General features: G+C 44.9%; 1 protein-coding gene across 1 annotated transcript; it reads left to right on the forward strand.

The window, feature by feature from the left end:
* Window positions 1-3,483: 3,483 nt before the first annotated feature.
* Window positions 3,484-20,261, forward strand: ELOA (elongin A). The gene is made up of 11 exons (XM_070404340.1): window positions 3,484-3,615; window positions 9,004-9,060; window positions 10,144-10,250; window positions 11,118-12,303; window positions 12,651-12,765; window positions 13,549-13,704; window positions 13,815-13,912; window positions 14,723-14,903; window positions 15,216-15,327; window positions 16,898-17,079; window positions 18,017-20,261. Exons 1-11 carry the CDS (start codon window positions 3,541-3,543, stop codon window positions 18,076-18,078), a joined length of 2,331 nt encoding a protein of 776 aa, XP_070260441.1. The 5' UTR covers window positions 3,484-3,540; the 3' UTR covers window positions 18,079-20,261.
* Window positions 20,262-21,923: the final 1,662 nt, after the last annotated feature.

Genomic DNA, 21,923 nt, shown 5'->3' on the forward strand with positions numbered 1-21,923 from the left:
ACAAAACGGGAACAAATACAATATTTGTATTTGCATGTGGCCTGCGGGCCATAGTTTGAGGACCCCTGGTCTTAGGTGACCCCTGTGAAAGGGTCATTCGATTGGGGGTCGAGCGACCCACAGGTTGAGAACTGCTGATCTAAGAGAAAAAAGGTTAGCGCCCCTGACTAAATTGCATGTTTAAAAAGTACTGCATGTTTAAAAAGTCTTGCTTGCGGCATACCAGCATGCCACTGCTGATTTAGGTTATTACCTGGATACAGTTTATATAAATTCACGATATAAAAGTATCAAAGTATTACTACTCTCTGATTTTTATGATAGCATTTTTCCTGGTAAGAGATTCTTCAGGGGCTGCTTCTCCATGGGCATTGTAGAATGCTGCTGTCTGCCCTCTTTAGATAAAGGACCTCAGAGGACTTCTAGGCCTGATAGATATCCTTAAATTGTCAGTGGGGATTTCATCCAACTTCGAGGCAGTCTGTGACAGATGTGGATTTTGAACCTCAGACCATTTCCCTGGAGCTGACAGTCTCCACTTGTATAACTATATTTAAGGAAGGCAGACCCAGAAAGATGCCATCCCTGAGTAAATAACCACTGCACATGTTTGAAGGATGTGAAACAAAGATGAGTACAGTCAATTCAGAAAAATGAGCCCATTGAGAGAACAGTGGCTACAGCTGTGCAGAACAAACTGCTCAGATGGAGGTTCCATAGTCTCCTTCACAGCAGAACACAAGATTCCCTTTACCAAGGCAATGAATCTTCCCTGATAACTGCTACTTAAAAACACACACACAAGCACCTACTGAATGCTAGTAAATTAATATGACATGAATAAGCCTCGCAAGAAATCTGTAAAGTAGGAGGAAACAATGTCAGTGAATTTAACGACCTGGAGCCACAGTTAGCACTGGTAGAAGTGGGTGTTGGAGCTCAGGTTGTTACTGATTCCCCAACCCTGTGTCTTTTATACCCATCATCCAACCAATCTCCGATGCAGCCTACTTGGTAAGATAGAGGAGTGGCAGAGCCAGACCAGGCAAGGCCCATGGGGAAGCCCTCCACCTACCAGTATTCCTCACTTAACATGCTGTCCAGCCCACAGAATCTCACTTGATAGTGTTGTGAAAGGTGAGGGCTCCGTTTCCTGTTGAGGACAAGATGGTTGGTGGCTTTGTTTTTCTCAATTATCTCAGTTTTTTAAATGACGCTAGCACCAGCCAACCTGGGATTGCTCTTCTCCAACATTAAAATAAGTAGCCCATATTTGTTGCAGACACTCAGAAGTGTGTATAGCGGAAGGTAAGAGCTTCCTGCCCATCTTCCCCCTCTAGTGTAGCCTCGAACATGCCTTCCCAGCTGAATGAGATGGGTCTTTTAATTCCTCTCACAGGGGCTCTATATAGTGCTGGCAAAAGAGCTAGGGAGTCCTCAGGTTTTCAGATAATACTCTGGGCTAGCCTGAAATGTAATAATTAGTTCAGTTTTCAACAAACCATCACAGAATGTCATCTGTGTGCTAGGTGGTGTTGATCCAAGATGGACAAAACAGCCTCTGACCTAGGCATTGAACACGCTTGTGTAAACTAAGGATTATAGGGGTAATCCCCTAATGAACACATACAAAGTACCATTTTAAGAAGTGGTTAAAATTGTCTTTTTAATCAGAAAGACAGACATATTAACTGATCAGAGAAGTCGGAGTTCTTTGCAGTTAAGCCTAACTCAGGCTGACAGATACAGTGGAGGGGTAGGGTGGACCCTCTCCAGAAGCCCCTAGCAGCATGGATTGTTTCTTTTCATTTTGGTGGTTGAGATCTCCCTGGGTACCATGCGCAAAATGTTCCACAGCTTCCCAAGTATATGCCTGGTCAGTTAGTCAGCAATTCTGCTTCAAGAATCTGCTCATTTTCCATTGCATAAAAGCTACATTCTCAACATGGGGGGAATTTAAAATGTAAAAGTATTTTTTGTGTGAAGGAGGGAGACTCTAGGGACTACAATCTGCTCCCCTCACACCCAATTTGATGCCTTTTCCATTCCACCCCATGATTGAGCCTTACAGCACCAGTGAGTGGTCATTAATCTTGGATGGATGTATCCAAGACTGATGATCTCAACTGGATTGTGCCAGCAGCAGAGATTTAATGTTAGGTCAGTCACTGCATTTGATAAGCAAATAGCCCAGTGACAAGACAGAAAAATAAATTGATAATTTATCTACACCTTGCAAAGGGTCAATTTCAGAGTCAGAAGCACTAAGCAGAGGGTGAGAGCACAGATGGGAGGGCTTCTCAGCATAGTGAGTGTATGAAAGTGCATTTGATGAAACATACTAAGTTTCCTTTTCCAGATTAAGGAACTAGAAGACTGCTTTCCCGCATTGAGTGAGAGGCCAGGTACATTGCCAAGTTACAGCTGGAGATCTGACTAGGCTCTGACCTTATCTAATCAAATAAGATGTGATCATTGCTGGTATTTTTTTAGTTGAATTTATTGGGGTGACATTGGTTAACAAAACCCTACAGGTTTCAAGTGTTGCAACTCAATAAAACATCTGCACACTGCACTGTGCCCAGAGTAGGCTCTTTCTGTCCCCATATAGCCCCCTTTGCCCTCTTCCACATCCCCCCACCCCTCAATGTTGGTATTTCAAGTCTGTTTTCAACTGTTTAGTTCTTTTTAGTATTAATAACAGTAACAATAAAATTTAGTGTTAGGATAAGAGTAAGTGCCCTCAAGGATGGTGTCTTGGGTTGGTCTGATTCACAACCCCATTCATTCATTCATTCATTATTTGGTGCCTATGTACCAGACAGGGTTTGGGAAGAAATGGAGACACAGGCTATTACCTCAGGTAACTAAGCTGTTTGACTTTTCACAAATCCCTTTCTCTCTGGGTCTCCATTCCTCGACCTATTCAGAGAGGTGTGTTCACAGTGGACCTAGACTATTTAGATTCAAATTCCAGCTTCACCTCTTTCCTGTTAGGTCTCCGTGTCCTCATTGGAAAAGTGGGGATGATATAACTCAAGTTTCATCGTGTTGTATTGAAGGTGAAATTAAGGTAGCACTCAGCCTAGGGTGGTCGCAATCGTTAATCCCCGCGCGGCGGGGCGTGGCTCACAGCCCCCCACCCCGGATTAGGATTAGGATTAATAAAACCAGAGACTGGGGGCTGTGGCCTCATTCCGTCGTAACCAGGCACCAGGCACGCCTGCCAGGCCGTGGCTCTGTGCACCGCGAGCTGGAGCGGGGTGCCCGAATCGCCGACGTGGAGACGGCGCGCCGGCCCCAGCTGCCCAGCTCTCGGTGCGCGCGGCCGTGGAGCGCGCACTGGGGACCGGCCCGCGGGGCCTGGGGCGGAGCCTGCGGCCGCCCAGCTCCCCGCGCCCCGCGCCTCCCCCCGCTCGCCGAGGCCCGGAAGGGGCAGTAGCGCTTCCGTCTCCGCCGGGGATGCACGGAGGGCGGAGCTGCGGCCCGAGGACGCGACGCGAGCCCAGTTCCGGCGAGGAGGCCGCGCCAGTGACAGCGATGGCGGCGGAGTCGGCGCTCCAAGTTGTGGAGAAGCTGCAGGCGCGGCTGGCCGCGAACCCGGACCCGAAGAAGGTGAGCGAGTGGGTGGCGTGGAGCGGGCGGGCGTTGAGCGGGCGCGGCCCCGTAACGGTCGTGGGCCCGAGCGCGGCCCCTCCAGGTCAGCTGGGGCCGTGGGGCTCGGACCCGGAGCCAGGCCCCGCCGCGCTCGCAGCCCGGAGTCGGGAAGTTCCGGCCCTTGGCCGCAGCCCACGCGGAGACACCCGCACGTCAGGCGGCGGGTCTCGGCGCCCGGGCCTCCCTACCTCCGGGCCGGGCCGGGGCGCCGGCGGCGGCGGAGGCGCGCACCGTGCGGGCACCGCGTGTCCGCGGGCTCCCGAGCCTCCGGGCGTCCCGGGCCAGCTGTTTCCTGTCGGGAGCGCTCGCCCGGAGTTCACTCCTGCCCGGCCCGTCCCGTCCCGTCCCTCCCTGCGAAGGTTTCTCATCTCTGATGTTTGTTGGGAGGAGGAGGTGAGTCTGCCTGCGAACGAGGAGTCTAGGCTTGGCGTGTGGTCCTGCGTCTCCAAGAGACGTTTTGATACTAGAACTTGGACCCTTTCACTTTCCGAGTAAATCCCTTAAAAAACGAAGCAAAGTAAACCTCACGTCTCCTATCTGTACAGAGCCTAAAAACTTGGGTTGTGATTGGAAAAGGGAAAAGGTTAGAATTTGCGGGTAGATTTCCTGCTGGCCTCACTTCATAGAAAGGTAAGAGCTAACGTTTCTCGTTTTGCAGCGAGTGATGGGCAACCATTTTTAATTGTATTCAGCTAGTTATGTTTTATTTTTTAAGCTTTTCTTAAGTTAAATGCATTCTTCTCCCTCTCCGACTTTCTGTTATCCATCTTATCCGTGTCTGGGAGAGGTGGGTGTTAGAATTTTTTAAATTTAAACACACGGATGAAAACACCTCGGTTTGACATTCTCTGTCGGCATTCTAGCGAGTGTGCAGTTCTGAGAGTTGGGTCTCAGCCCCAGAGTGCCTGTTGAGGAGGCGGGGGAGATGAAGGGAGGTGAGATTCTGGTTCTAGCCCGTTTACCAGCCATGGACGGTGGGGACATCCTTTGCTCAGCCTGCTTCCTCACCTGCTGCTTCCTAAGATAAACTAAAAGGCAGAAGTGCCAGGTTCATGGGAAGTGCTCAGTAGATACTAATCACCACCCTTCACCATTTTTTTGAAGGGGCCCTTTCTCTTCACCTTGTTCCCAGCTTGTCATAGACGAGGAGTTTTTTCTCCATCTGTAAAGGCTACATACAGCATCTCACCATCAGGCCACTTGTTAACTCTTCGAATTCATACCTAGCTCAAAGATCCACTTATTTAGGAAGCCATTTTAGTTTTAAATCTGTGAAAATGTAAATGCTTATTATTGTGTTATTTTCTATTGTGGCTTCAGTACTTAGTGGCCAGGCATCTTTACAAATTTCTTTTTATAATAACCCTTTTTGGACTTCTAATGTTCATTATTTTTTAGTACCAGTTTGTTTTCCTAAACTCTGTAGGTTTGTGACTGATCTTTAAAACAATATTATGTAAATCCATCTCCCAACCCTAATTTTGATCTATCAGGTTAAAAATATGCACCAGGTAGTATCTATAGTCATTCTTCCACTAGAATTTAAATTTTGAAGTAGCTTTTCTAGTAGTAGATGTGAACGAGATTCCAAATTAGGGAAAGGTTTGACTTCTCGTCCTATTTGAACTATTAGAGATTCTTGCCAGTATTTTGGCTTTCTCTTCCCAGATAGGAAATCACCCTGAACTTCTGGCTTTGTGTTCTGAAGTGAACATTAAGAAGACGAGAAAAGCCCTGGCCAGTTTGGCTCAGTTGGTTGTCCTATACACCAGAAGGTGGCAGGTTCGATTCCTGATCAGGGCACATACCTAGGTTGCTGTTTGATCCCTAGTTGGGGTGTATGTGGGAGGCAACCTGTGGATATGAGGTTGTTTCTCTCACATGGATGTTTCTCTCTGTGTGTCTCCTTCTCCCTCTCTTCCCCTCTCCCCCTCCATCTCTCTAAGATCAATTTTTAAAAATTAAAAGAAGATGAGAAAATGTTGGGAGGTCATTTTTGCAAAGGGCACATTAGCTAGCGTTCAGAAATGAGCTAACTGCAGGGGGGAAACTGCAAGCTGGCACAATGGCCTTTTCCTCAACCTTCTGTTAACCCAACAAGCTCCCACAGGTTGTTCTTGAAATTGCAAGATGATTATATAGCAGTACCGAATTGCAACTAAATCCTGATTTCAAACCATTATTAGCCAAAGGGTGGATTCCATGCATATGTTTGTGGATTTTCTGGTATTAATATTGGTGTTTAACTGTTTTTACTTTTAAGTCCATCTATGGTCGTTTACTTGGTGCAAAGGTGTCAGGCAGAGACCAGGATCACTTGATTGCTACTATGTTATGGGAAATAATTTTTATGGCTGGTACAGTTACCTGTCCATTGTTACATTTTGAATGTGAAACTACCCAGAACACAGTTTGATGGCAAGTGAAGACTAAGGAGTCAACCTTATGAACATCTTCTGCTCTTTGGATTCGAAGGTGTGTGCAGAGGACAGCTGAATTCCTAAGCATGTACAGTGGGGCCTTGACTTACGAGTGTCCCGACTAACGAGTTTTGGAGATACCAGCTGTCTCTCTGCTGATTTTTTGCATTGAGTTGACAGAGTAATTTGAGTTAACGAGCTCCTTAACGAGCTCGGTCTTCGAACGAATTAAACTCGTAAGTCAAGGCCCCACTGTACTGTGCAAATGTTTGATATTTCTCAGTGACCTGTTATCAGCTCTTGCAAACTCTACAATGGTCTTTTGGCTTAATAACAAGTTTCCATCTACCTGAGGATGCCCGAAGTGCTTTTACCTTGTTATTGCTTTGTGTGTGTGTTTTCTTGAACCTCATTGAAAAGAGAGGGCTCTGAAGTCCCTTTCCTCTCACTTATGGGGCTAAATCGTTTTGAAAATCTCCAGGGCTTTAGCTTTGTCTCCTCTTAAGTCGCCCTTACGAACCCAAAGCAAACCAGGACGGTAGCATCTGCTCCTCCAGTTAGTGCTAGGCTTTGAGAAGGAACACCTCTCAGTGACTTCTGACCCATCCTTAACATTGGCTTCCTAGAGCTCCTGAGGATCCTTTGTCCCCAGGGCGACCTTTACGCTGTGGACTCTAAACTGTATGACAATATGATACTATAAGGAGGAGCTTTTTGCTTTGGGGTAAACTACAGCTCTGTTTCCTAAGGACAATATTGTTTTGGATGTTTCTTCTGGCTTTGTAGCACATACTGTGGTAGGTATACTTGATTACTAGCTCATTAGGTAAGTTACCTAGCCTCATTGAGCTCGGTCTCCATATCTATAAAATGGGGAGAATAATATCCACTTTATAGAGGTGGTTAATGAAGATGAAATAAATGAGGTGACACATGTAAGAACTTAACATAGTCATCGACACACAGTAGTTGGCATATAAATGCCTTCCCGGGAATGGTATTAGGGAAGACAACCTATTTCTAACCTTTTCAGTGATTCTCAGTGTTCCTTTAAGGAGAGGAATTGTCATTAATCTTTGTACCCATAGCTTTGATGGCAAGAAATACACATAAACTTTTTCCTAAGTTGGATATTGGAAGTTTCTCATCTTAATGTTCACTTCAGAACACAAAGCCAGATTTGAAGTGGAGTATAATTTTCACTCAACTATGAAGGTGAAACTTCCTAGATCCACCACTTGCTTCTCATTTGTTCCTGGTCACACAGTGTTATTACTTGTAATCCAGTTGCTCTGCCTAGTGACCATATTCAGTAATTATTGAAGTAGAGTGACCTGAAAAACATACTTGCTACTCCACCTATAGCTTGTGACATACTTATATGTCCTGGGGTATACATGGAAAAAGAACAGATTGTGTTCTCTAATATGTAAATGTAAAGGTTAGTCACAGTTCTCTCTTTTGAACTACTTGTAATTTGCAGCTTCTTGAATGGTAGTGTGTTTACATGTACATACATGACTTCTGGTGGAAATGGAGCAAGTAGAAGTTTGAATTGGCTGGGGACTATCTGGTTGAGGATCAAGGGTAGGCATGTGAAGGTCTGTTTGAGCCCTAGCCGGTTTGCTCAGTGGTTAGAGTGTTGGCCCTCGGACTGTAGGGTTATGGGTTCGATAAGTCAAGGATATGTACCTCGGTTGCAGCCCCCAGTTGATGTATGTCTCTCACATTGATGTTTCTCTGTCTCTACCCCTCTCTAGAAATTAATGGAAAAAATACCCTTGGGTGAGGATTAACAAAACAAAAAAATAAATAAAGATCTGTTCCTTGATGAATGAAATGATTAATTATAAACATTTATTGAGCTTTATAGGACTCGATGGCTAAGGACTACGCATGGTTGTTTCTGTGAATCCTCACACTTGTGAGGTAGAAACAGGATCCAGTTCCTATTTTGCAGATGGAGTAAATGAGGTGCAGAGAGGTTACTGACTTGTACAAGATTGCCTGGCAAGGAGGTGACAGGGAAAAACAAGCCTGTCTCTGACTCTGGAACTGTCTTAACAGCAGTGCTGTCCTGATTTTGACCTAGTTTTAGGGACAGGAAATGTGACCAAACCCAGATCACTTTTCTAATATACCCAGACATTGTGTGTTTACCGTTAATGGCAATGCTCTAATTCTGGCAACTTGAAATTGGTCCTGCCTTCCCATTGTTTCCAAAAAACAGTTCTGTCAAACACTGCTGACACTGCCTGGAAACATGATACCTTTTTCTTATGGAGACTTCTGCTCCTTTTTCTTTTCCTCTGTGCCAAATCCATGGGTAATTTCCCTAAGATCAGTACCTTTCTTAGAAATTCTCTCAAAATGATAGTTGATAACTTTTCTTAGAGTTGGTAGGTTTGATTCTCTTCAAGTCTCATTTCCTGTTGGTGTAGCACAGTGGTTAAAAACCGGGAATCTAGCCCTAACCGGTTTGGCTCAGTGGATAGAGCATCGGCCTGCGGACTGAAGGGTCCTGGGTTCGATTACGGCCAAGGGCATGTACCTTAGTTGTGGGCACATCCCCAGTAGGGGGTGTGCAGGAGGCAGCTGATCCATGTTTCTCTCTCATCGATGTTTCTAACTCTATCACTTTCCCTTCCTCTCTGTAAAAAAAATCAATAAAATGTATTTAAAAAAAAAAAAGCCGGGAATCTAAGCCACAGACCCGAATGAATCTCGCCCTACTTGCATCCTAGGGCAAGTAACTTACCTTTTCTGAGCCTGTTTTCACACTTGTAAAATTGGGATAATAACCATACTTGTTGTTACTGTATAATACTTAGACTGAGTAAGTATTTAACTGTCAGATATTACTCTTATTTGTTCCAGTGAATGTTTATGTTTATAGGAATTAATGTTTACTTTATTCTCTCTATAGCTATTAAAATATTTGAAGAAGCTCTCCGCCTTGCCTATAACAGTAGACATTCTTGTGGTAAGAACTGTATAACTTCAGATATTATATAGAACTATACCCACCCTAGAAATAAAACAAAACTATATCCTATCCGCTTCCTAATGGGAGAGATTGTACCGTAAGACAGAGAGCATGGGCTTTGGAAGTGAAGGAAAGGAAACACAAGGTCATGTATTGTATGATTCCACGTGTATGAAATGTCCAGAATAGGCAGGTCATAGGCCAGTGATGGCAAACCTATGACACCTCACAAGTTCGTGTGTCAGAGGTGACACGCGAACTCATTTTTTTGGTTGATTTTTCTTTGTTAAATGGCATTTAAATATATAAAATAAATATCAAAAATATAAGTCTTTGTTTTACTATGGTTGCAAATAACAAAAAATTTCTATATGTGACACGGCACCAGAATTAAGTTAGGGTTTTTCAAAATGCTGGCATGCCGAGCTCAAAAGGTTCGCCATCACTGTCATAAGGCAGAAACTAGGTTAGTGGTTGCCAGGGGGTGGGGGCGATGGGGAGCAGCAGGGTTTCTTTCTAGGGTGACAAATGTTCTAGAATGAGACAGTGGTGGTGGCTGCAAAGTATTGTAAATATTCTGTAAACCACTGAACTTATACACTTTAAAATGGTTAAAATGGTGGATTTTATGTTACATGAATTTTATCTCAAAAATATTTTTCTAAAAATTGAAAGAATGTTGGCTTTGTCATCAACTAGTCCTGGGTTCAAATCCAAGTTCTGTGACTTTAGCCTGTTCTATGTAAAATTGGGTGGATTCCTGTCTCACAGAGTTGTTACTGTGAGGATTGATTGGGATACTGTATGCAAAGCTGTTAGCTCAGTGTCTGGCACCTGCCAGAATCACTGGTTATTGTAGAAGTGTTTTAATTCAGTATCTCCTCTTCTGATCTGGTATGCTTTGTTTGCTACTGTGTGTCAGAGGTTTGGGGTATAGAAACAAACTAATTTTGTACTGAGGCTTGCAAGATACATTTTAAGAAGGAAGCTATTAGTTTGTTAAAAAGCAAGAGGCCTGATTTCTTTGAAAATTGTGAGCCTGTTTCCACAACTCTAAAAATTCATGTGTTCACTTTGCAGGAGACAGGCGTTGGGAAGACGGTAAATAGCTTACGAAAACACGAGCACGTGGGAAGCTTTGCCAGGGACCTCGTGGCCCAGTGGAAGAAGCTGGTTCCTGTGGAGCGGTAAGAACATGACTCTAGGTCTGTTCAGTTTCATGGTTAAAGCTGGCATTTGGCGTGTTAACAGACAGAAATGATTATCTATTGTTCCTCTCTGCCTTCTTATTTAAAATATTTTGCCTCAAATATTAAAATAATCCATGATTATAGTATTAAAAAGTATTTAAAAATAGAAATAAAAATCAAAATTTCTTAAGTCTACCATCCAAAGATAAATATTAACAACATTTTGATGTTTCTAATGTTTTCTTAAAAGGCTTTTTATGTAGTTGTGAACAAACTATATATAACAGCCCCTTTGTTTTTATGTAACAAATATGTCCCTGTATTAAGCATTTTCATGCCTATAAGATATTTGGTCTTTGTGTCCTATAGTTAAACTCATCATTTTCCATTTATTAAATATTTGAGTTCCCAGGTTTTGTGTTTTTAGTTTGTTTGTTAATCCTCACAGAAGGATATTTTTCCCATTGCTTTTTTTTTTTTTAGAGGGTGGGACAGGAGAGAGAGAGACAGAGACATTGGTGTGGGAGAGATCGATTGGTTGCCTCCCACATGAGCCCTGACTATGGTCGGGGATCGAACCTGCAACCCAGGTACATGCCCTTGACCAAGAATCGAACCCAAGACTCTTCAGTGCATGGGCCAATGTTCTAACCACTGAGCATGCCGCCCAGGGCATAAATTCCCAGTTTTAAAACTTTGTTAAGTGTCTTTGAGCAGAACACATTTACTTTATTTCCAAGTCCTTCTTTCTAACGCTTGCCTTCTCTGTGGCTCTTTTGTGAGTTCAGGGTCCGTGACTGTGTCCTCTGAACAAGGATAACACTGAGATTTATAACTGCTTTATCTGTATATTCTTCTATTTAGAAACACTGACCCTGATGAACAGGACTTTGAGAAGAATGATTCCCGAAAGCGCCCCAGGGATGTTCTTCAGAAGGAGGAGGAGGAGGTAGAGGGGGACTATCAAGAAAACTGGAAAGCCTCCAGTAGCCAACCATATAGTCCTGATCACAGACAGAAAAAACACAGAAAACTCTCAGAGTTCGAAAGACCTCACAAAGTGTCTCACAGTCAGGAGAGACGAGATGAGCGAAAGAGGGGCCACAGGGTTTCACCAGTTTACTCTTCAGATCATGAATCTTCCGATTACGGCCATGTGCAGTCCCCTCCATCATCCAGCAGTCCTCATCAGATGTCCGTGGACCATTACCGGTCCCCAGATGAGGACCATGAGCCCTTTGTTCCACACCAGAAGCCTGGAAAGGGCCACAGTAATGCCTTTCAGGACAGACTCGGGGCCAGCCAGGAAAGACACCTGGGTGAGCCCCGGGGGAAAGGGGTTGTGAGTCAGAACAAGGAGCACAAATCATCCCATAAAGAAAAACGTCCAGTGGATGCCAGGGGAGATGAGAAGTTGCCTTTGAGCAGAGAGAAATCCCACAAGGCCATCGCCAAAGAGGAAAACCGGAGGCCCCTCTCAGGGGATGGCACAAAGGAGAAAGCGCCCTCTAGTGGTATCAAGAAAGAGAAGGACAGAGAGGGCAACTCCAAGAAGTTTTCATCCCCCTTGGAGACTGCTTCAGACAACCATCGTAAAAAGCAAAAGCACAAAGACTCAGAGAAAACTAAATCAGACAAAAACAAGCAAAGTCTAGACAGCTTAGACAGAGGAAAGGGGGCCGGAGACCTGCTGCCCAAAGCAAAAGAGAAGGTTTCTAACAACCTAAAGACTCAAGAAGGGAAAGTGAAAACTCATTCAGATAGAAAGTCAGCGGGCTCCCTCCCTAGAGTTGAGGAGACGGATATGGATGATGAATTTGAGCAACCCACCATGTCTTTTGAGTCATATCTCAGCTATGACCAGCCCCGGAAGAAAAAGAAAAAGATTGTGAAAACCTCAACTGCGACCGCTGGAGAAAAAGCACTTAAAAAAAATGATTCGAAAAGCACTAGCAAAAGCTCGGACACAGTTCAGAAATCGCCTAAGGTGAAAGAAAACAAGTCAGAGAAGCATCAGGCAGCTGGAGCCGACGCAGCCAAGCCGAGAAAGGTAACCCCTTCAGCCCCTTGGTGCTTCCCATTCAGAGCATCTGGCTCTGCAGAGCTCCCAGGACCCACCCTGCTGCTCTTTGCGTGGCTGGCTCTTGTGTGGCTGGTTGAATTTCAGTTTCCTCCAGGCCTCTACCTGCCAGGGTGGAGAATACCCAAGAAAAGTGTTTGCCGAGGTGCCCTGGGTGCTGGGCCCATCTGTCTGTGTTTCCTGACGCAGGTGTCAGACATGCCTGTTGCCCTCCTCCAGCCCGGTACTGCCTGGCCCACTCTGTTGGGTATGGACAGGAGGAAGGGAAGCTGTGCCTGTAGAAAAGGGCACTCCAGTCACTGGTCTCTGCTCTGCAGGTCCCCATCGATGTCCTGCCAGTGTTGCCAGACATCCCATTACCTGTGATACAGGCCAATTACCGGCCACTTCCTTCCCTCGAATTGATATCCTCCTTCCAACCAAAGCGAAAAGGTAATTTTCTGTATCTTTTTTTAAATGGAAGAAAGATTTTCAAAATCATGACCTGTCATCAGATTTTGGTGAGTTTCTTAATTGGACAGGCTCTGGAGTTTGATGTCTTGAGTTTGAATCCATCTCTGCCTTCTACAAGTTACATGAACTTGTGTAGTAACTTAATTTCCTTGGACTTCAGTTTCATATTCTATAGATGAGAATAATAATGGTTTCTGTTTCCTAGGGCTGTGTAGTGGATTAAAAGCTGATAAAGCTCTTAGCTACCATGTTTTTTTCTTTTTCTTTCTTTTTTTTTTATTGATTTCAGAGAGGAAAGGAGAGGGAGATAGAAACATCAATGATGAGAGAGAATCATTGATCAGCTGTCTCCTGCACCCCCCCCTTCTGGGGATTGAGCCCACAATCCGGGCATGTGTCCTTGATCGGAATCGAACCTGGGACCCTTCAGTCCACAGGCCGACGCTGTGTCCACTAAGTCAAACTGCCAATTTAAAAAACTTTTTAAAAATGTGGAAAGTCTATGTACTGACATGGAATGATTTCTAAAATGTGGTAAATGAAAAAAACGATGATAGTAGTGAGCATGTTACTAATCGGTTAAAAAGGAACACAATTCATATTTGCTTACTTTTGCATAGACTCTGGAAGGACACAAGAATCTGGTGACATTGGTTGCCTCTGAGAAAGGGAAGGGAGGCTGAGGAATGGGGTGGGAAGGAGGGTTTTCACTCGATAGCTTAGAGCCTTTGTAACTTATGTTCTGTGTTTCTTGCGTTACAGCACACTCTTCTTCCCAGGAGGAGGAGGAAGTTGGATTCACTGGACGGAGAATGAATTCTAAGATGCAGGTGTACTCTGGTTCCAAGTGTGCCTATCTCCCCAAAATGATGACCTTGCACCAGCAGTGCATCCGGGTACTTAAAAACAACATTGATTGTAAGTCACATGCTTCTCTCTAGCTCTCAAGCACGTTGTGGCGCTCGCTAGGGCAGTATCACTGGGTGGCTTGGGTACTACTCAGCGCTTTCACCTTTGATTCTCTCCAGCAATCTTTGAAGTGGGAGGCGTCCCGTATTCTGTTCTTGAACCCGTTTTGGAGAGGTGTACGCCTGATCAGCTGTATCGCATAGAGGAATACAATCATGTGAGTATCCTGTTTGGGTGGGAAGAGGGCAGTTTTCTGGCTTGTGTGTCCAAAAATAGCATTGTCTCTGAATTGGCTGCAGCTGAAGGGTAGGCCACAGGTTGGATCACTGTTCTGGGCGTGTTTGTTTTGCCAGTGGACCTTTAAACAAAAATATTTTTAGCATCTGTCTCTGGCATCTTAAGTGGGCCTCTTGGGCTAGAATCTTAGGTGGGATTCAAAGGGAGCAGGAAAGCACTTCCCACACCTCCTTTGAGCTTACCTGGTCACAGAGGCAAAGGGAGAATTCTGGCAGCACCACCCCTGGGATCCAGGCCGGGGATAGAGCTTTGTGTTGACACTCAGGTGTCTGGTGAATTTTTTAAAGAGCACAAGGGGCTGGGTGTGTCCTAGGCACATTGAGATTGATCCAGATATCCTTTTCCTAATGCTGGGACACACTTATCTGATTGAATCCTGACATATCCTCCTTAGATGGCCCCTCGCCAATACAGTTCAGTGTAGCACTTGGAAAATGCCTGGATTTAACGTCATTCTGGTTGACCCTTCATTGATGTTTATAAAGGAAAAGAATGATCTTAAACCAATGTTGTGTTGTCTTATCTCCTAGCCACACAACCCCCCAAAAGCAGCTAGTATGGTGCATCACATTTAACTTTAATTTCGTGATTTGATTTTTTTCTAGAACCATGGTATTTTAATATATTTCTATGTAGACCAAAAAATCATTAGGAAACCTAGGTGATTAAAGTTGGAAAAGAGATACATAAGAGTGCTTGCATATAAATGACGTCCTGGTTCTGGTTTTAGGTATTAATTGAAGAAACAGATCAATTATGGAAAGTTCATTGTCACCGAGACTTTAAGGAAGAAAGGCCAGAAGAGTATGAGTCATGGCGGGAGATGTACTTGAGGCTTCAGGATGCCCGAGAGCAGCGGCTACAATTATTGACAAAGAATATCCGATCTGCACATGCCAATAAGCCCAAAGGTAGGCAGGGAAGGACCGGCAGGACGGGGCCTGGCAAAATAGTGAGCCCTGTGCTCTGGTCCACAGCAGAGTCTTGGTAGGCCCCGCTGATGTAGGGCCTCTGGCCCCTAAATCTCTTGTATTTGCACAAGTCGGGCAGAGGGGGTTTTTCTACCACTGCTTATGCTACCCTACAAAGCGGTTTTCAGGCTTGGTGAACCCTCAGCTTTGGGGGCACTTGATAAGCTTTTATCTGGCAATAGTGTAGATCATTGAAATAACTGTAGCATCTCTGTTCCAGAGGCAGGTATTAATCTTCGTATTTCTCCACAGGCCGACAGGCAAAGATGGCCTTTGTCCACTCTGTAGCCAAACCACCTCGTGATGTTCGAAGGAGGCAGGAGAAGTTTGGAACAGGAGGAGCAGCTGTGCCCGAGAAAATCAGGTACCATCTCTACTGCTCTGGTTTCTGCAAGCTCAGGGAAGAGGGTCCATGAGCTTTCATTCACCCTGAGAAGGCAGCCCAGGCAATTCATTTTGGAGGGAAAGCATGGCAGTGCAGAGTGGGTTCTGGAGCCCCAGCTTCCTTGACTGCAGTGCAGGCTGGATAATTATTGCTGACTCTCAGAGAGGTCAAGGTTAAGTAGAGAACGGGGCCTGGCTTCTGGAAACACTTATGCTTTCCCTTCCCCCATTTAAGCAAAAATGGTGTTTAATGTATGACTAACTTATTTAATACTAGTGGCCCGGTGCACGGATTCGTGCACATTAAAAGGAAATTAATTAGCCGGTGGCCGGCGGGGTGGGACTCGGCTAGACAGCCCGATATGCCCTAGAGCCAATCTTCTGCGGTCCCTCCCTGGCTGCCCAAGGTGCAGTGGCTCGAAGTGTGTCTGTGGTCATTGGTCAGCTCAGCAGTAAACCAGATTTGGGGCCAACAGTGCCCCAGCAACAACATAACCCACAGCCAAAGGTGGAATCGCACGGCCCCATGAGGAATCGGGCTTCCCCCTCTCTGGTTCTGGGGTGCGTCACCCAAGAACCGCTACTGCCAAGTCACCACAGCTCAGTAGCTCCTGCATTGAGCATCTGCCCCCTGGTGGTCAGTGTGCATCATAGCTACCGGTCAGGTGGTTGAACAGTCGGCCGGTTGCTTAGGCTTTTATATATATAGATTTTAGAGAGGAAGGGAGAGGGAGAGATAGAAACATCAATGATGAGAGAGAATCATTGGCTACCTCCTGCACGCCCTCCACTGGGGATCGAGCCCACAACCCGGGCATGTGCCCTGACTGGGAATTGAACCATGACTTGGTTCATAGGTCAATGCTCAACCACTGAGCCACACTGGCCTGGCTGAACTTTTAATTTTTACCTCTAAACCTGATCCTCTCTTGGTTTTCTCATCTGGGCAAATGGCAACTCCATCCTTCCTGTTGCTCACACCACTACTCAGATTGTCCTTGACTTCTCTTACGCCCATATCTGATCCAGCACAATTACCACCAGCCCTGCCTTCCAAAGATGCCCATAATCTGACCCTCACCACCTCCATGGCTGTTACCTGTGTCTGGGACCATCAGTTCTTGCCTGGATTTGTGTAACAGCCTCCCCACAGAGCACCCTGCTTCTGCCCTTGCCCTGCAGATTTACACCTAAACAGTGAAAAGTTAGTTGAGGCTATCATTCCTTCTGAAGGGCTGACGCTGTCATCTCAGAGCCACTTCCAGAAAACCTGGGGGTAATATAAGTACAATCTGGGGCCATATTTATTAATTAAAACTATCTTACAGTTTACAAAGAAGCTAAATAACAACAAAAGTATAACTGACCTTAAAATGCTCAGTGAAACTGAGGCTTCCCATCTTCAGAGTTCTGAAGTGTTCTCAGGCAGGAGGCAGTGGTCAACGCCACGAAACTGAGTCTTCCTCAGAAAGGCCGGCCAGCTTCAGGGTGTTGGTGCTGAGGGTGGATTTCTCATGCTCATGACTAACCAGCTTTGTTCTGTGTTGCAGGATTAAGCCAGCCCCCTACCCCATAGGAAGCAGCCAAGCTCCCTCCAACAGTGGCAGCAGCAATAGCTTTACCGCCAGCCCGGAAGAGCCCGCCTACGACGGCCCCAGCACCAGCAGTGCCCACTTGACGCCTGTGGTCAGCAGCACTGTTTCCTATGATCCTAGGAAACCGACTGTGAAGAGTGAGTGACTTGGGGTTTCTGCTCAGATATTTCAAAACTAGTGTTTGAACCCCTTTAATGTCATTACCCTGCATCATTTTGTGTGCTGGATGTAGCATATGTATGATGCCTTGCACATAGCTGGTCTACATGTCAGGGCCTCTTTCCCCCCGCTTTGTTCATAATGCACGTGTATCTTTCAAATAATGATCATAATGAATGTTCATTTTCACACTCTGCCCTTTTTTTTAAAATCTAAATGTAAAACGTTCTCCAGGCAATAACAGGTTCATAACCATTATTGACAGCTACATGATAGTTCATCTTATTGAGGTTTTTACAACCTTAAAACCCCAGCTTCCAAGTATTTATTTTTTATATCTAGTTGGGTCTGTTTGTATTTTATTAACTTGATTACCATAGACAATGCCCAGTATTCTAAGGAGGTGTCCTAACTTAAAAGCATTATTCTGTCTTCAGAGCCCATGGGAAAGTAGGAATCCTGGCTTAAGCTTTGACTGAGCACAGATTTATCAGTCCTGAGGCGGTATTTGCATTTAGCTCGTGTTAGGCCTGTTGCTACACTGGGCAGACGGATGGGAAGGGAGTGCTTTTTGCTGGTTTCGGTGTTATGAGACAAAGTTAAATTATGGCTCACCATGGCCTTTACAGTCCGGATTGAATTAGTTCTGCCACTTACGGGGGCAGGTTAGCCAGTGTCTGAGTCTTGGTGAGGTTGTTAGAAATAGCGATTGTTTCAGGTCTGGCAGGTGCTCAGCAGGTGGTAGCTCTGTGCTGCTGCTTCTGTTGTGATGTTAGCAAACAGCTACTACTGGCATCCATTTTCCTGGTGGTGCAGAACCAAGAGTGGCGAGACTTTGGCTGATGGTAAACCGCTGGTGTTGTATGTCTAAACTGCCACGGATCTGAAACAATGGCCTTATTTCTCTTTCCACAGAAATTGCCCCCATGATGGCTAAGACAATTAAAGCTTTCAAGAACAGATTCTCCCGACGATAAACTGAGGACTTGCCTTGGAGATGGAATTTGGGGGTGAGGAAGACAAGGACAGTGGGGGTTGGGGAATGGAACTTCCAAAGGAGACCCGAGTCTTCTGCTTTGTGGCAGCGTTGGTCTCCGAGTCCTGCACAGTCCGCTGGTGTCGCATCTGTGAGCCTGTGCCGCGCCACTGCCTCCTGCCTGAGAACACTTCAGAACTCTGAAGAAGATGTGAAGCCTCAGTCTCACTGAGCATTTTAAGGTCAATTATACTTCTGTTGTTATTTAGCTTCTTTGTAAACTATAAGATAGTTTTAATTAATAAATATTGTCCCAGATTGTATTTATATTACCCCCAGGTTTTCTTTGGTTTTTGTCCTCTACCACATACTTAGCCTTTATGTTCAGGTCCTTTATTAAAGTTAAAGGCCTAATGAAAGCCATTCCCCTGTCCCAGTTCAGCTCTCCTGAATGGACTCTGGTACAGAGGGCGGACTGGGCATCCCCAGAGCCTGTGGTGCCCGCTCCACGTAGGGTGAGGAGTGGGTCCTGGGCTGCCTGTCCTAGAGGGGCCTCAGCAAGCAGACAGGAGCATCCAGGTTAGACCCCTCACCTCAGACCCTGCTCAGTGTTGCTTTGAGTTCCTCTGCAGGTACAACTCTTTATTATTCATTAAATAGTATTTATTAAGGGAGGCTATTTGTAAAGGTCTAGAGTCTTTTCCCCCCATCCTATTTTGCAGTTCCAGATTATTTTTATTTTTCATTTTTGAGGCTCACTAGATGACACAGACCCTTGGGAGAGCGATTTGCACAGAATCCCAGCATTTTTACAATTTCCAGTGTCTGATTCAAAACTTTAGGGTTTTTTTTTCCTTCCCTGTTTTTCCTTCTCCCACTAGCATGGGAGAAAAACACAAATACATGGCAGGGCTTTCGGTAGGGCCCCCCACCCCCAGATACAGCGTCAGAATTTTAAGAGCCAGCACTTTAATCTCAATCTCTATGAATTACTATTAGAAGTGAATGGTTTTAAAAGTTGTAATGCTATGTTGGAAATTGATTTTGTTTTCGCTTTCTTTAAAAGGTAAGATCATGTGACTGAAAGAGCACAACAATTTGCTGTTTTGTAGAGAACTTTGCAGCTGAAGCTCTCTCTACTTTCCAAGTGTGTAAGCCAGAATTTGGAGCGAAGGGCCAACTTAGCAAAAGTGTCCAAGCTATAGCATCAGGATGGGAGAGAACCACAGGGGCATCCAGCTGGTTTGGGAAGGGAGGGCCTCCCTTTTGAGTTTACTTAGGAGCAAGATCAGTGCATTGCTGTGCAGGTGCCTGTTGTGATGTGACATAAGTACTGCTCTGTTTTAATTTGCTGTTTTTTAACTGGGTAAAACATTATTTCTCTGAATGGATTTTATTTCTCTTGACTGATTGTATTACCATTCCATCCCTAAACCCAAATCTTAGGAAGCCTCTTACCTAAAACCAAATGAACATCTGGGTCAGGTGCCTAGAATAGCTTCCTCGAGGTGTCCACCTTAAATCTGTCTCTTAGCTATGTGTTCAAGTCTTTGTCATTGAAACCAGTTTTTCACATTTCAGATTCAGTTGTGTATGATTTAATTTCCTTTATTAGGAGTCTTTAGACAGGGAGGGAAAAAAACACACATATTCATCCCAACATCACTACCATAAAGATTTTTGATCACCGCTGTTTGCATAGAGCAGGACTTTCCTCCTCCCCTTCCAAGCATGTTCGCATCAGAAATGTGACTTGGTGAAACCAGGAATGAAGGAAGAGGAGAAACCCAATTTCTAAATGACCTCCTCACCTGGGTGCTTGAGATGGCTGCTAAACAGACATAGGATGACGTCAAACTTTTGGTCTCATTTGTGAAAACGTGTGCAATTTTTTTTTTCTGTGCTACACTACATACAAATCAGCAAATTACAAATTAACCCTTTGTGATCGTTGATCTAATGAGCAGTTTCTTTAGGGCTTTCTCTTTCTTTCTGGGAGGCGGGCGGGGAAGGAGCAAGGTGTCATCCTGCTCTTCATTTGTATTTTGGTCCCAAAATGTAAATATAATTTTCTATGTTACTTTTTTGTGGTAACTACCAAGATGAATATTTTAATTAGATAAGTTATATGAAATGAAAGAAAAATTCCATGTCTAAATAAAAAAACGAACAAAAAATCCCATATACTGTTGGTCTTTCTCCCTTATTGTGTCAAAGAATGGAAGTTGGTCACAAAAGGTCTGGTTCCTGGGCTGTGGGGCAGAGATCTTAATCCCTGGGCTGGATAAAGGGGGGTTGGATTTTTGTAGCATAGCAGACTGGGAAAGGGGGGAGAGCCCTGTAAGCAAAGGGAGGGACTCAGATAAAAAGGAACACCTGGTGGGGACCAGGCACTGTCCTTTGTTACACTTGGAGCCCTAGACTAAGCTATTAATCCCATTATAGTTGAAGCTGAGGTTCAGACCTTGAACTAGCACAGTTAAAGCCGCGTAGCTAGGAAGTAGCAAAGGAAAGGATTTTAAATTCAGATTCTCTGACTGCAAAGAATGCCCCTCCACCTTTCAGTCATTTCTTGTGGGTGTGAAAGACACAGGTAGGTCTCAGCCCTACACTGGCTTCCTAATGAGAACATAACACTAAAGTGGACAGATCTTGCCAACAAGGAACTAATGAGAACCTGCCATTCGAATGAGAATGGGCCGACCTGCTGGAGTTTCAGCAGTTGCTAATGGAGTCAAGGGCTTGGTTTCAGCCCCTGCATACATCCAGTGGGTTGGATCTTACCTTAAACCTACATCTCACAACAACACAGTTTTACTACCGCTTCTTTCCTAAAGAAGGCATTTTGGGTGTATATGTAGTCTAGACTTACTTTCTCCAATTCTTTGTTGGATCTAATTCTCACTATTAGAAATTAATATTGTGGAACATGGTATCTGATGGATGACTTTATCCAGAGTTTGTAAGTTAGCCCTTGGTCCCTTATTAATTCATCATTTGCTGAGCTGTTGGACCTGTATTAGACCCTGGACTGGACTGACACAATCAAGTCTGGCACTCAGGTAAGAGTAACTGGCCCTGCTGGTTATGCACCTACTATGTGCCAAGCAGCTCTCTGTCTCGTATACATTGTCTCCGTTATCACAATGATCCCACAAAGTAGGTGGTCATGGCCCCATTTTGAAAAAGAAAACTGAAGCACAGAGAAATTAGGAACGTGCCCAGGGTCACACAATCAGTGAGCAGTGATGCTGTGTGTTGGCCTGACCCCCAAGCACACATTCTCAGTCACATTTAACTATCTCATAATCAGACAAACATACCCAATGTAAGGCTTCTGCAGCAAGGCTGACTCCAATGCAAAAGATGCCCAGGCCAGGCCCTGATCATTTCTAAGAATGGTTTTTTTGTCTGCTGCACGTAACTGATGCCCAGAAGAATCCTTGTTAGCATCTGGCTAATCACCCTGACAGAGGCCCCCTTCACAGGGCTTCTCCACTAGCGCTCCACATCCACTTAAGTCTCTCCCTGGTTATTGGCTAAATGGTGACATAGACAGTTTGTCTTCATAGGACCACAGACTTCTCTTTCTGTGATGCCTACTGTATTATTTTTAAAAACAGGAGTATGAGGAAAGTTCAGGTCATCAAAATTGTGTATAGCTATCTATACCTGTGTTTCTCAAACAGTTTCAGGTTGGCCCCTAAGCTATGTCCAGAAGTGACCCATCATTTCCATCCTATATCATTGGCTGTAGCTAAATTCAAGGGGACAGGAAAGTACAGTTCATCCATGTGCCTGGACACAGAACTGACTTGCTAAGAGCACCAAAGACTCCAAAGGCAA

The sequence above is a fragment of the Myotis yumanensis genome, unplaced genomic scaffold, assembly GCF_028538775.1.
Source record: "Myotis yumanensis isolate MYYU_CA2020_CCGP unplaced genomic scaffold, mMyoYum1.0.hap1 SCAF_2, whole genome shotgun sequence".
NCBI lineage: Eukaryota > Metazoa > Chordata > Mammalia > Chiroptera > Vespertilionidae > Myotis > Myotis yumanensis.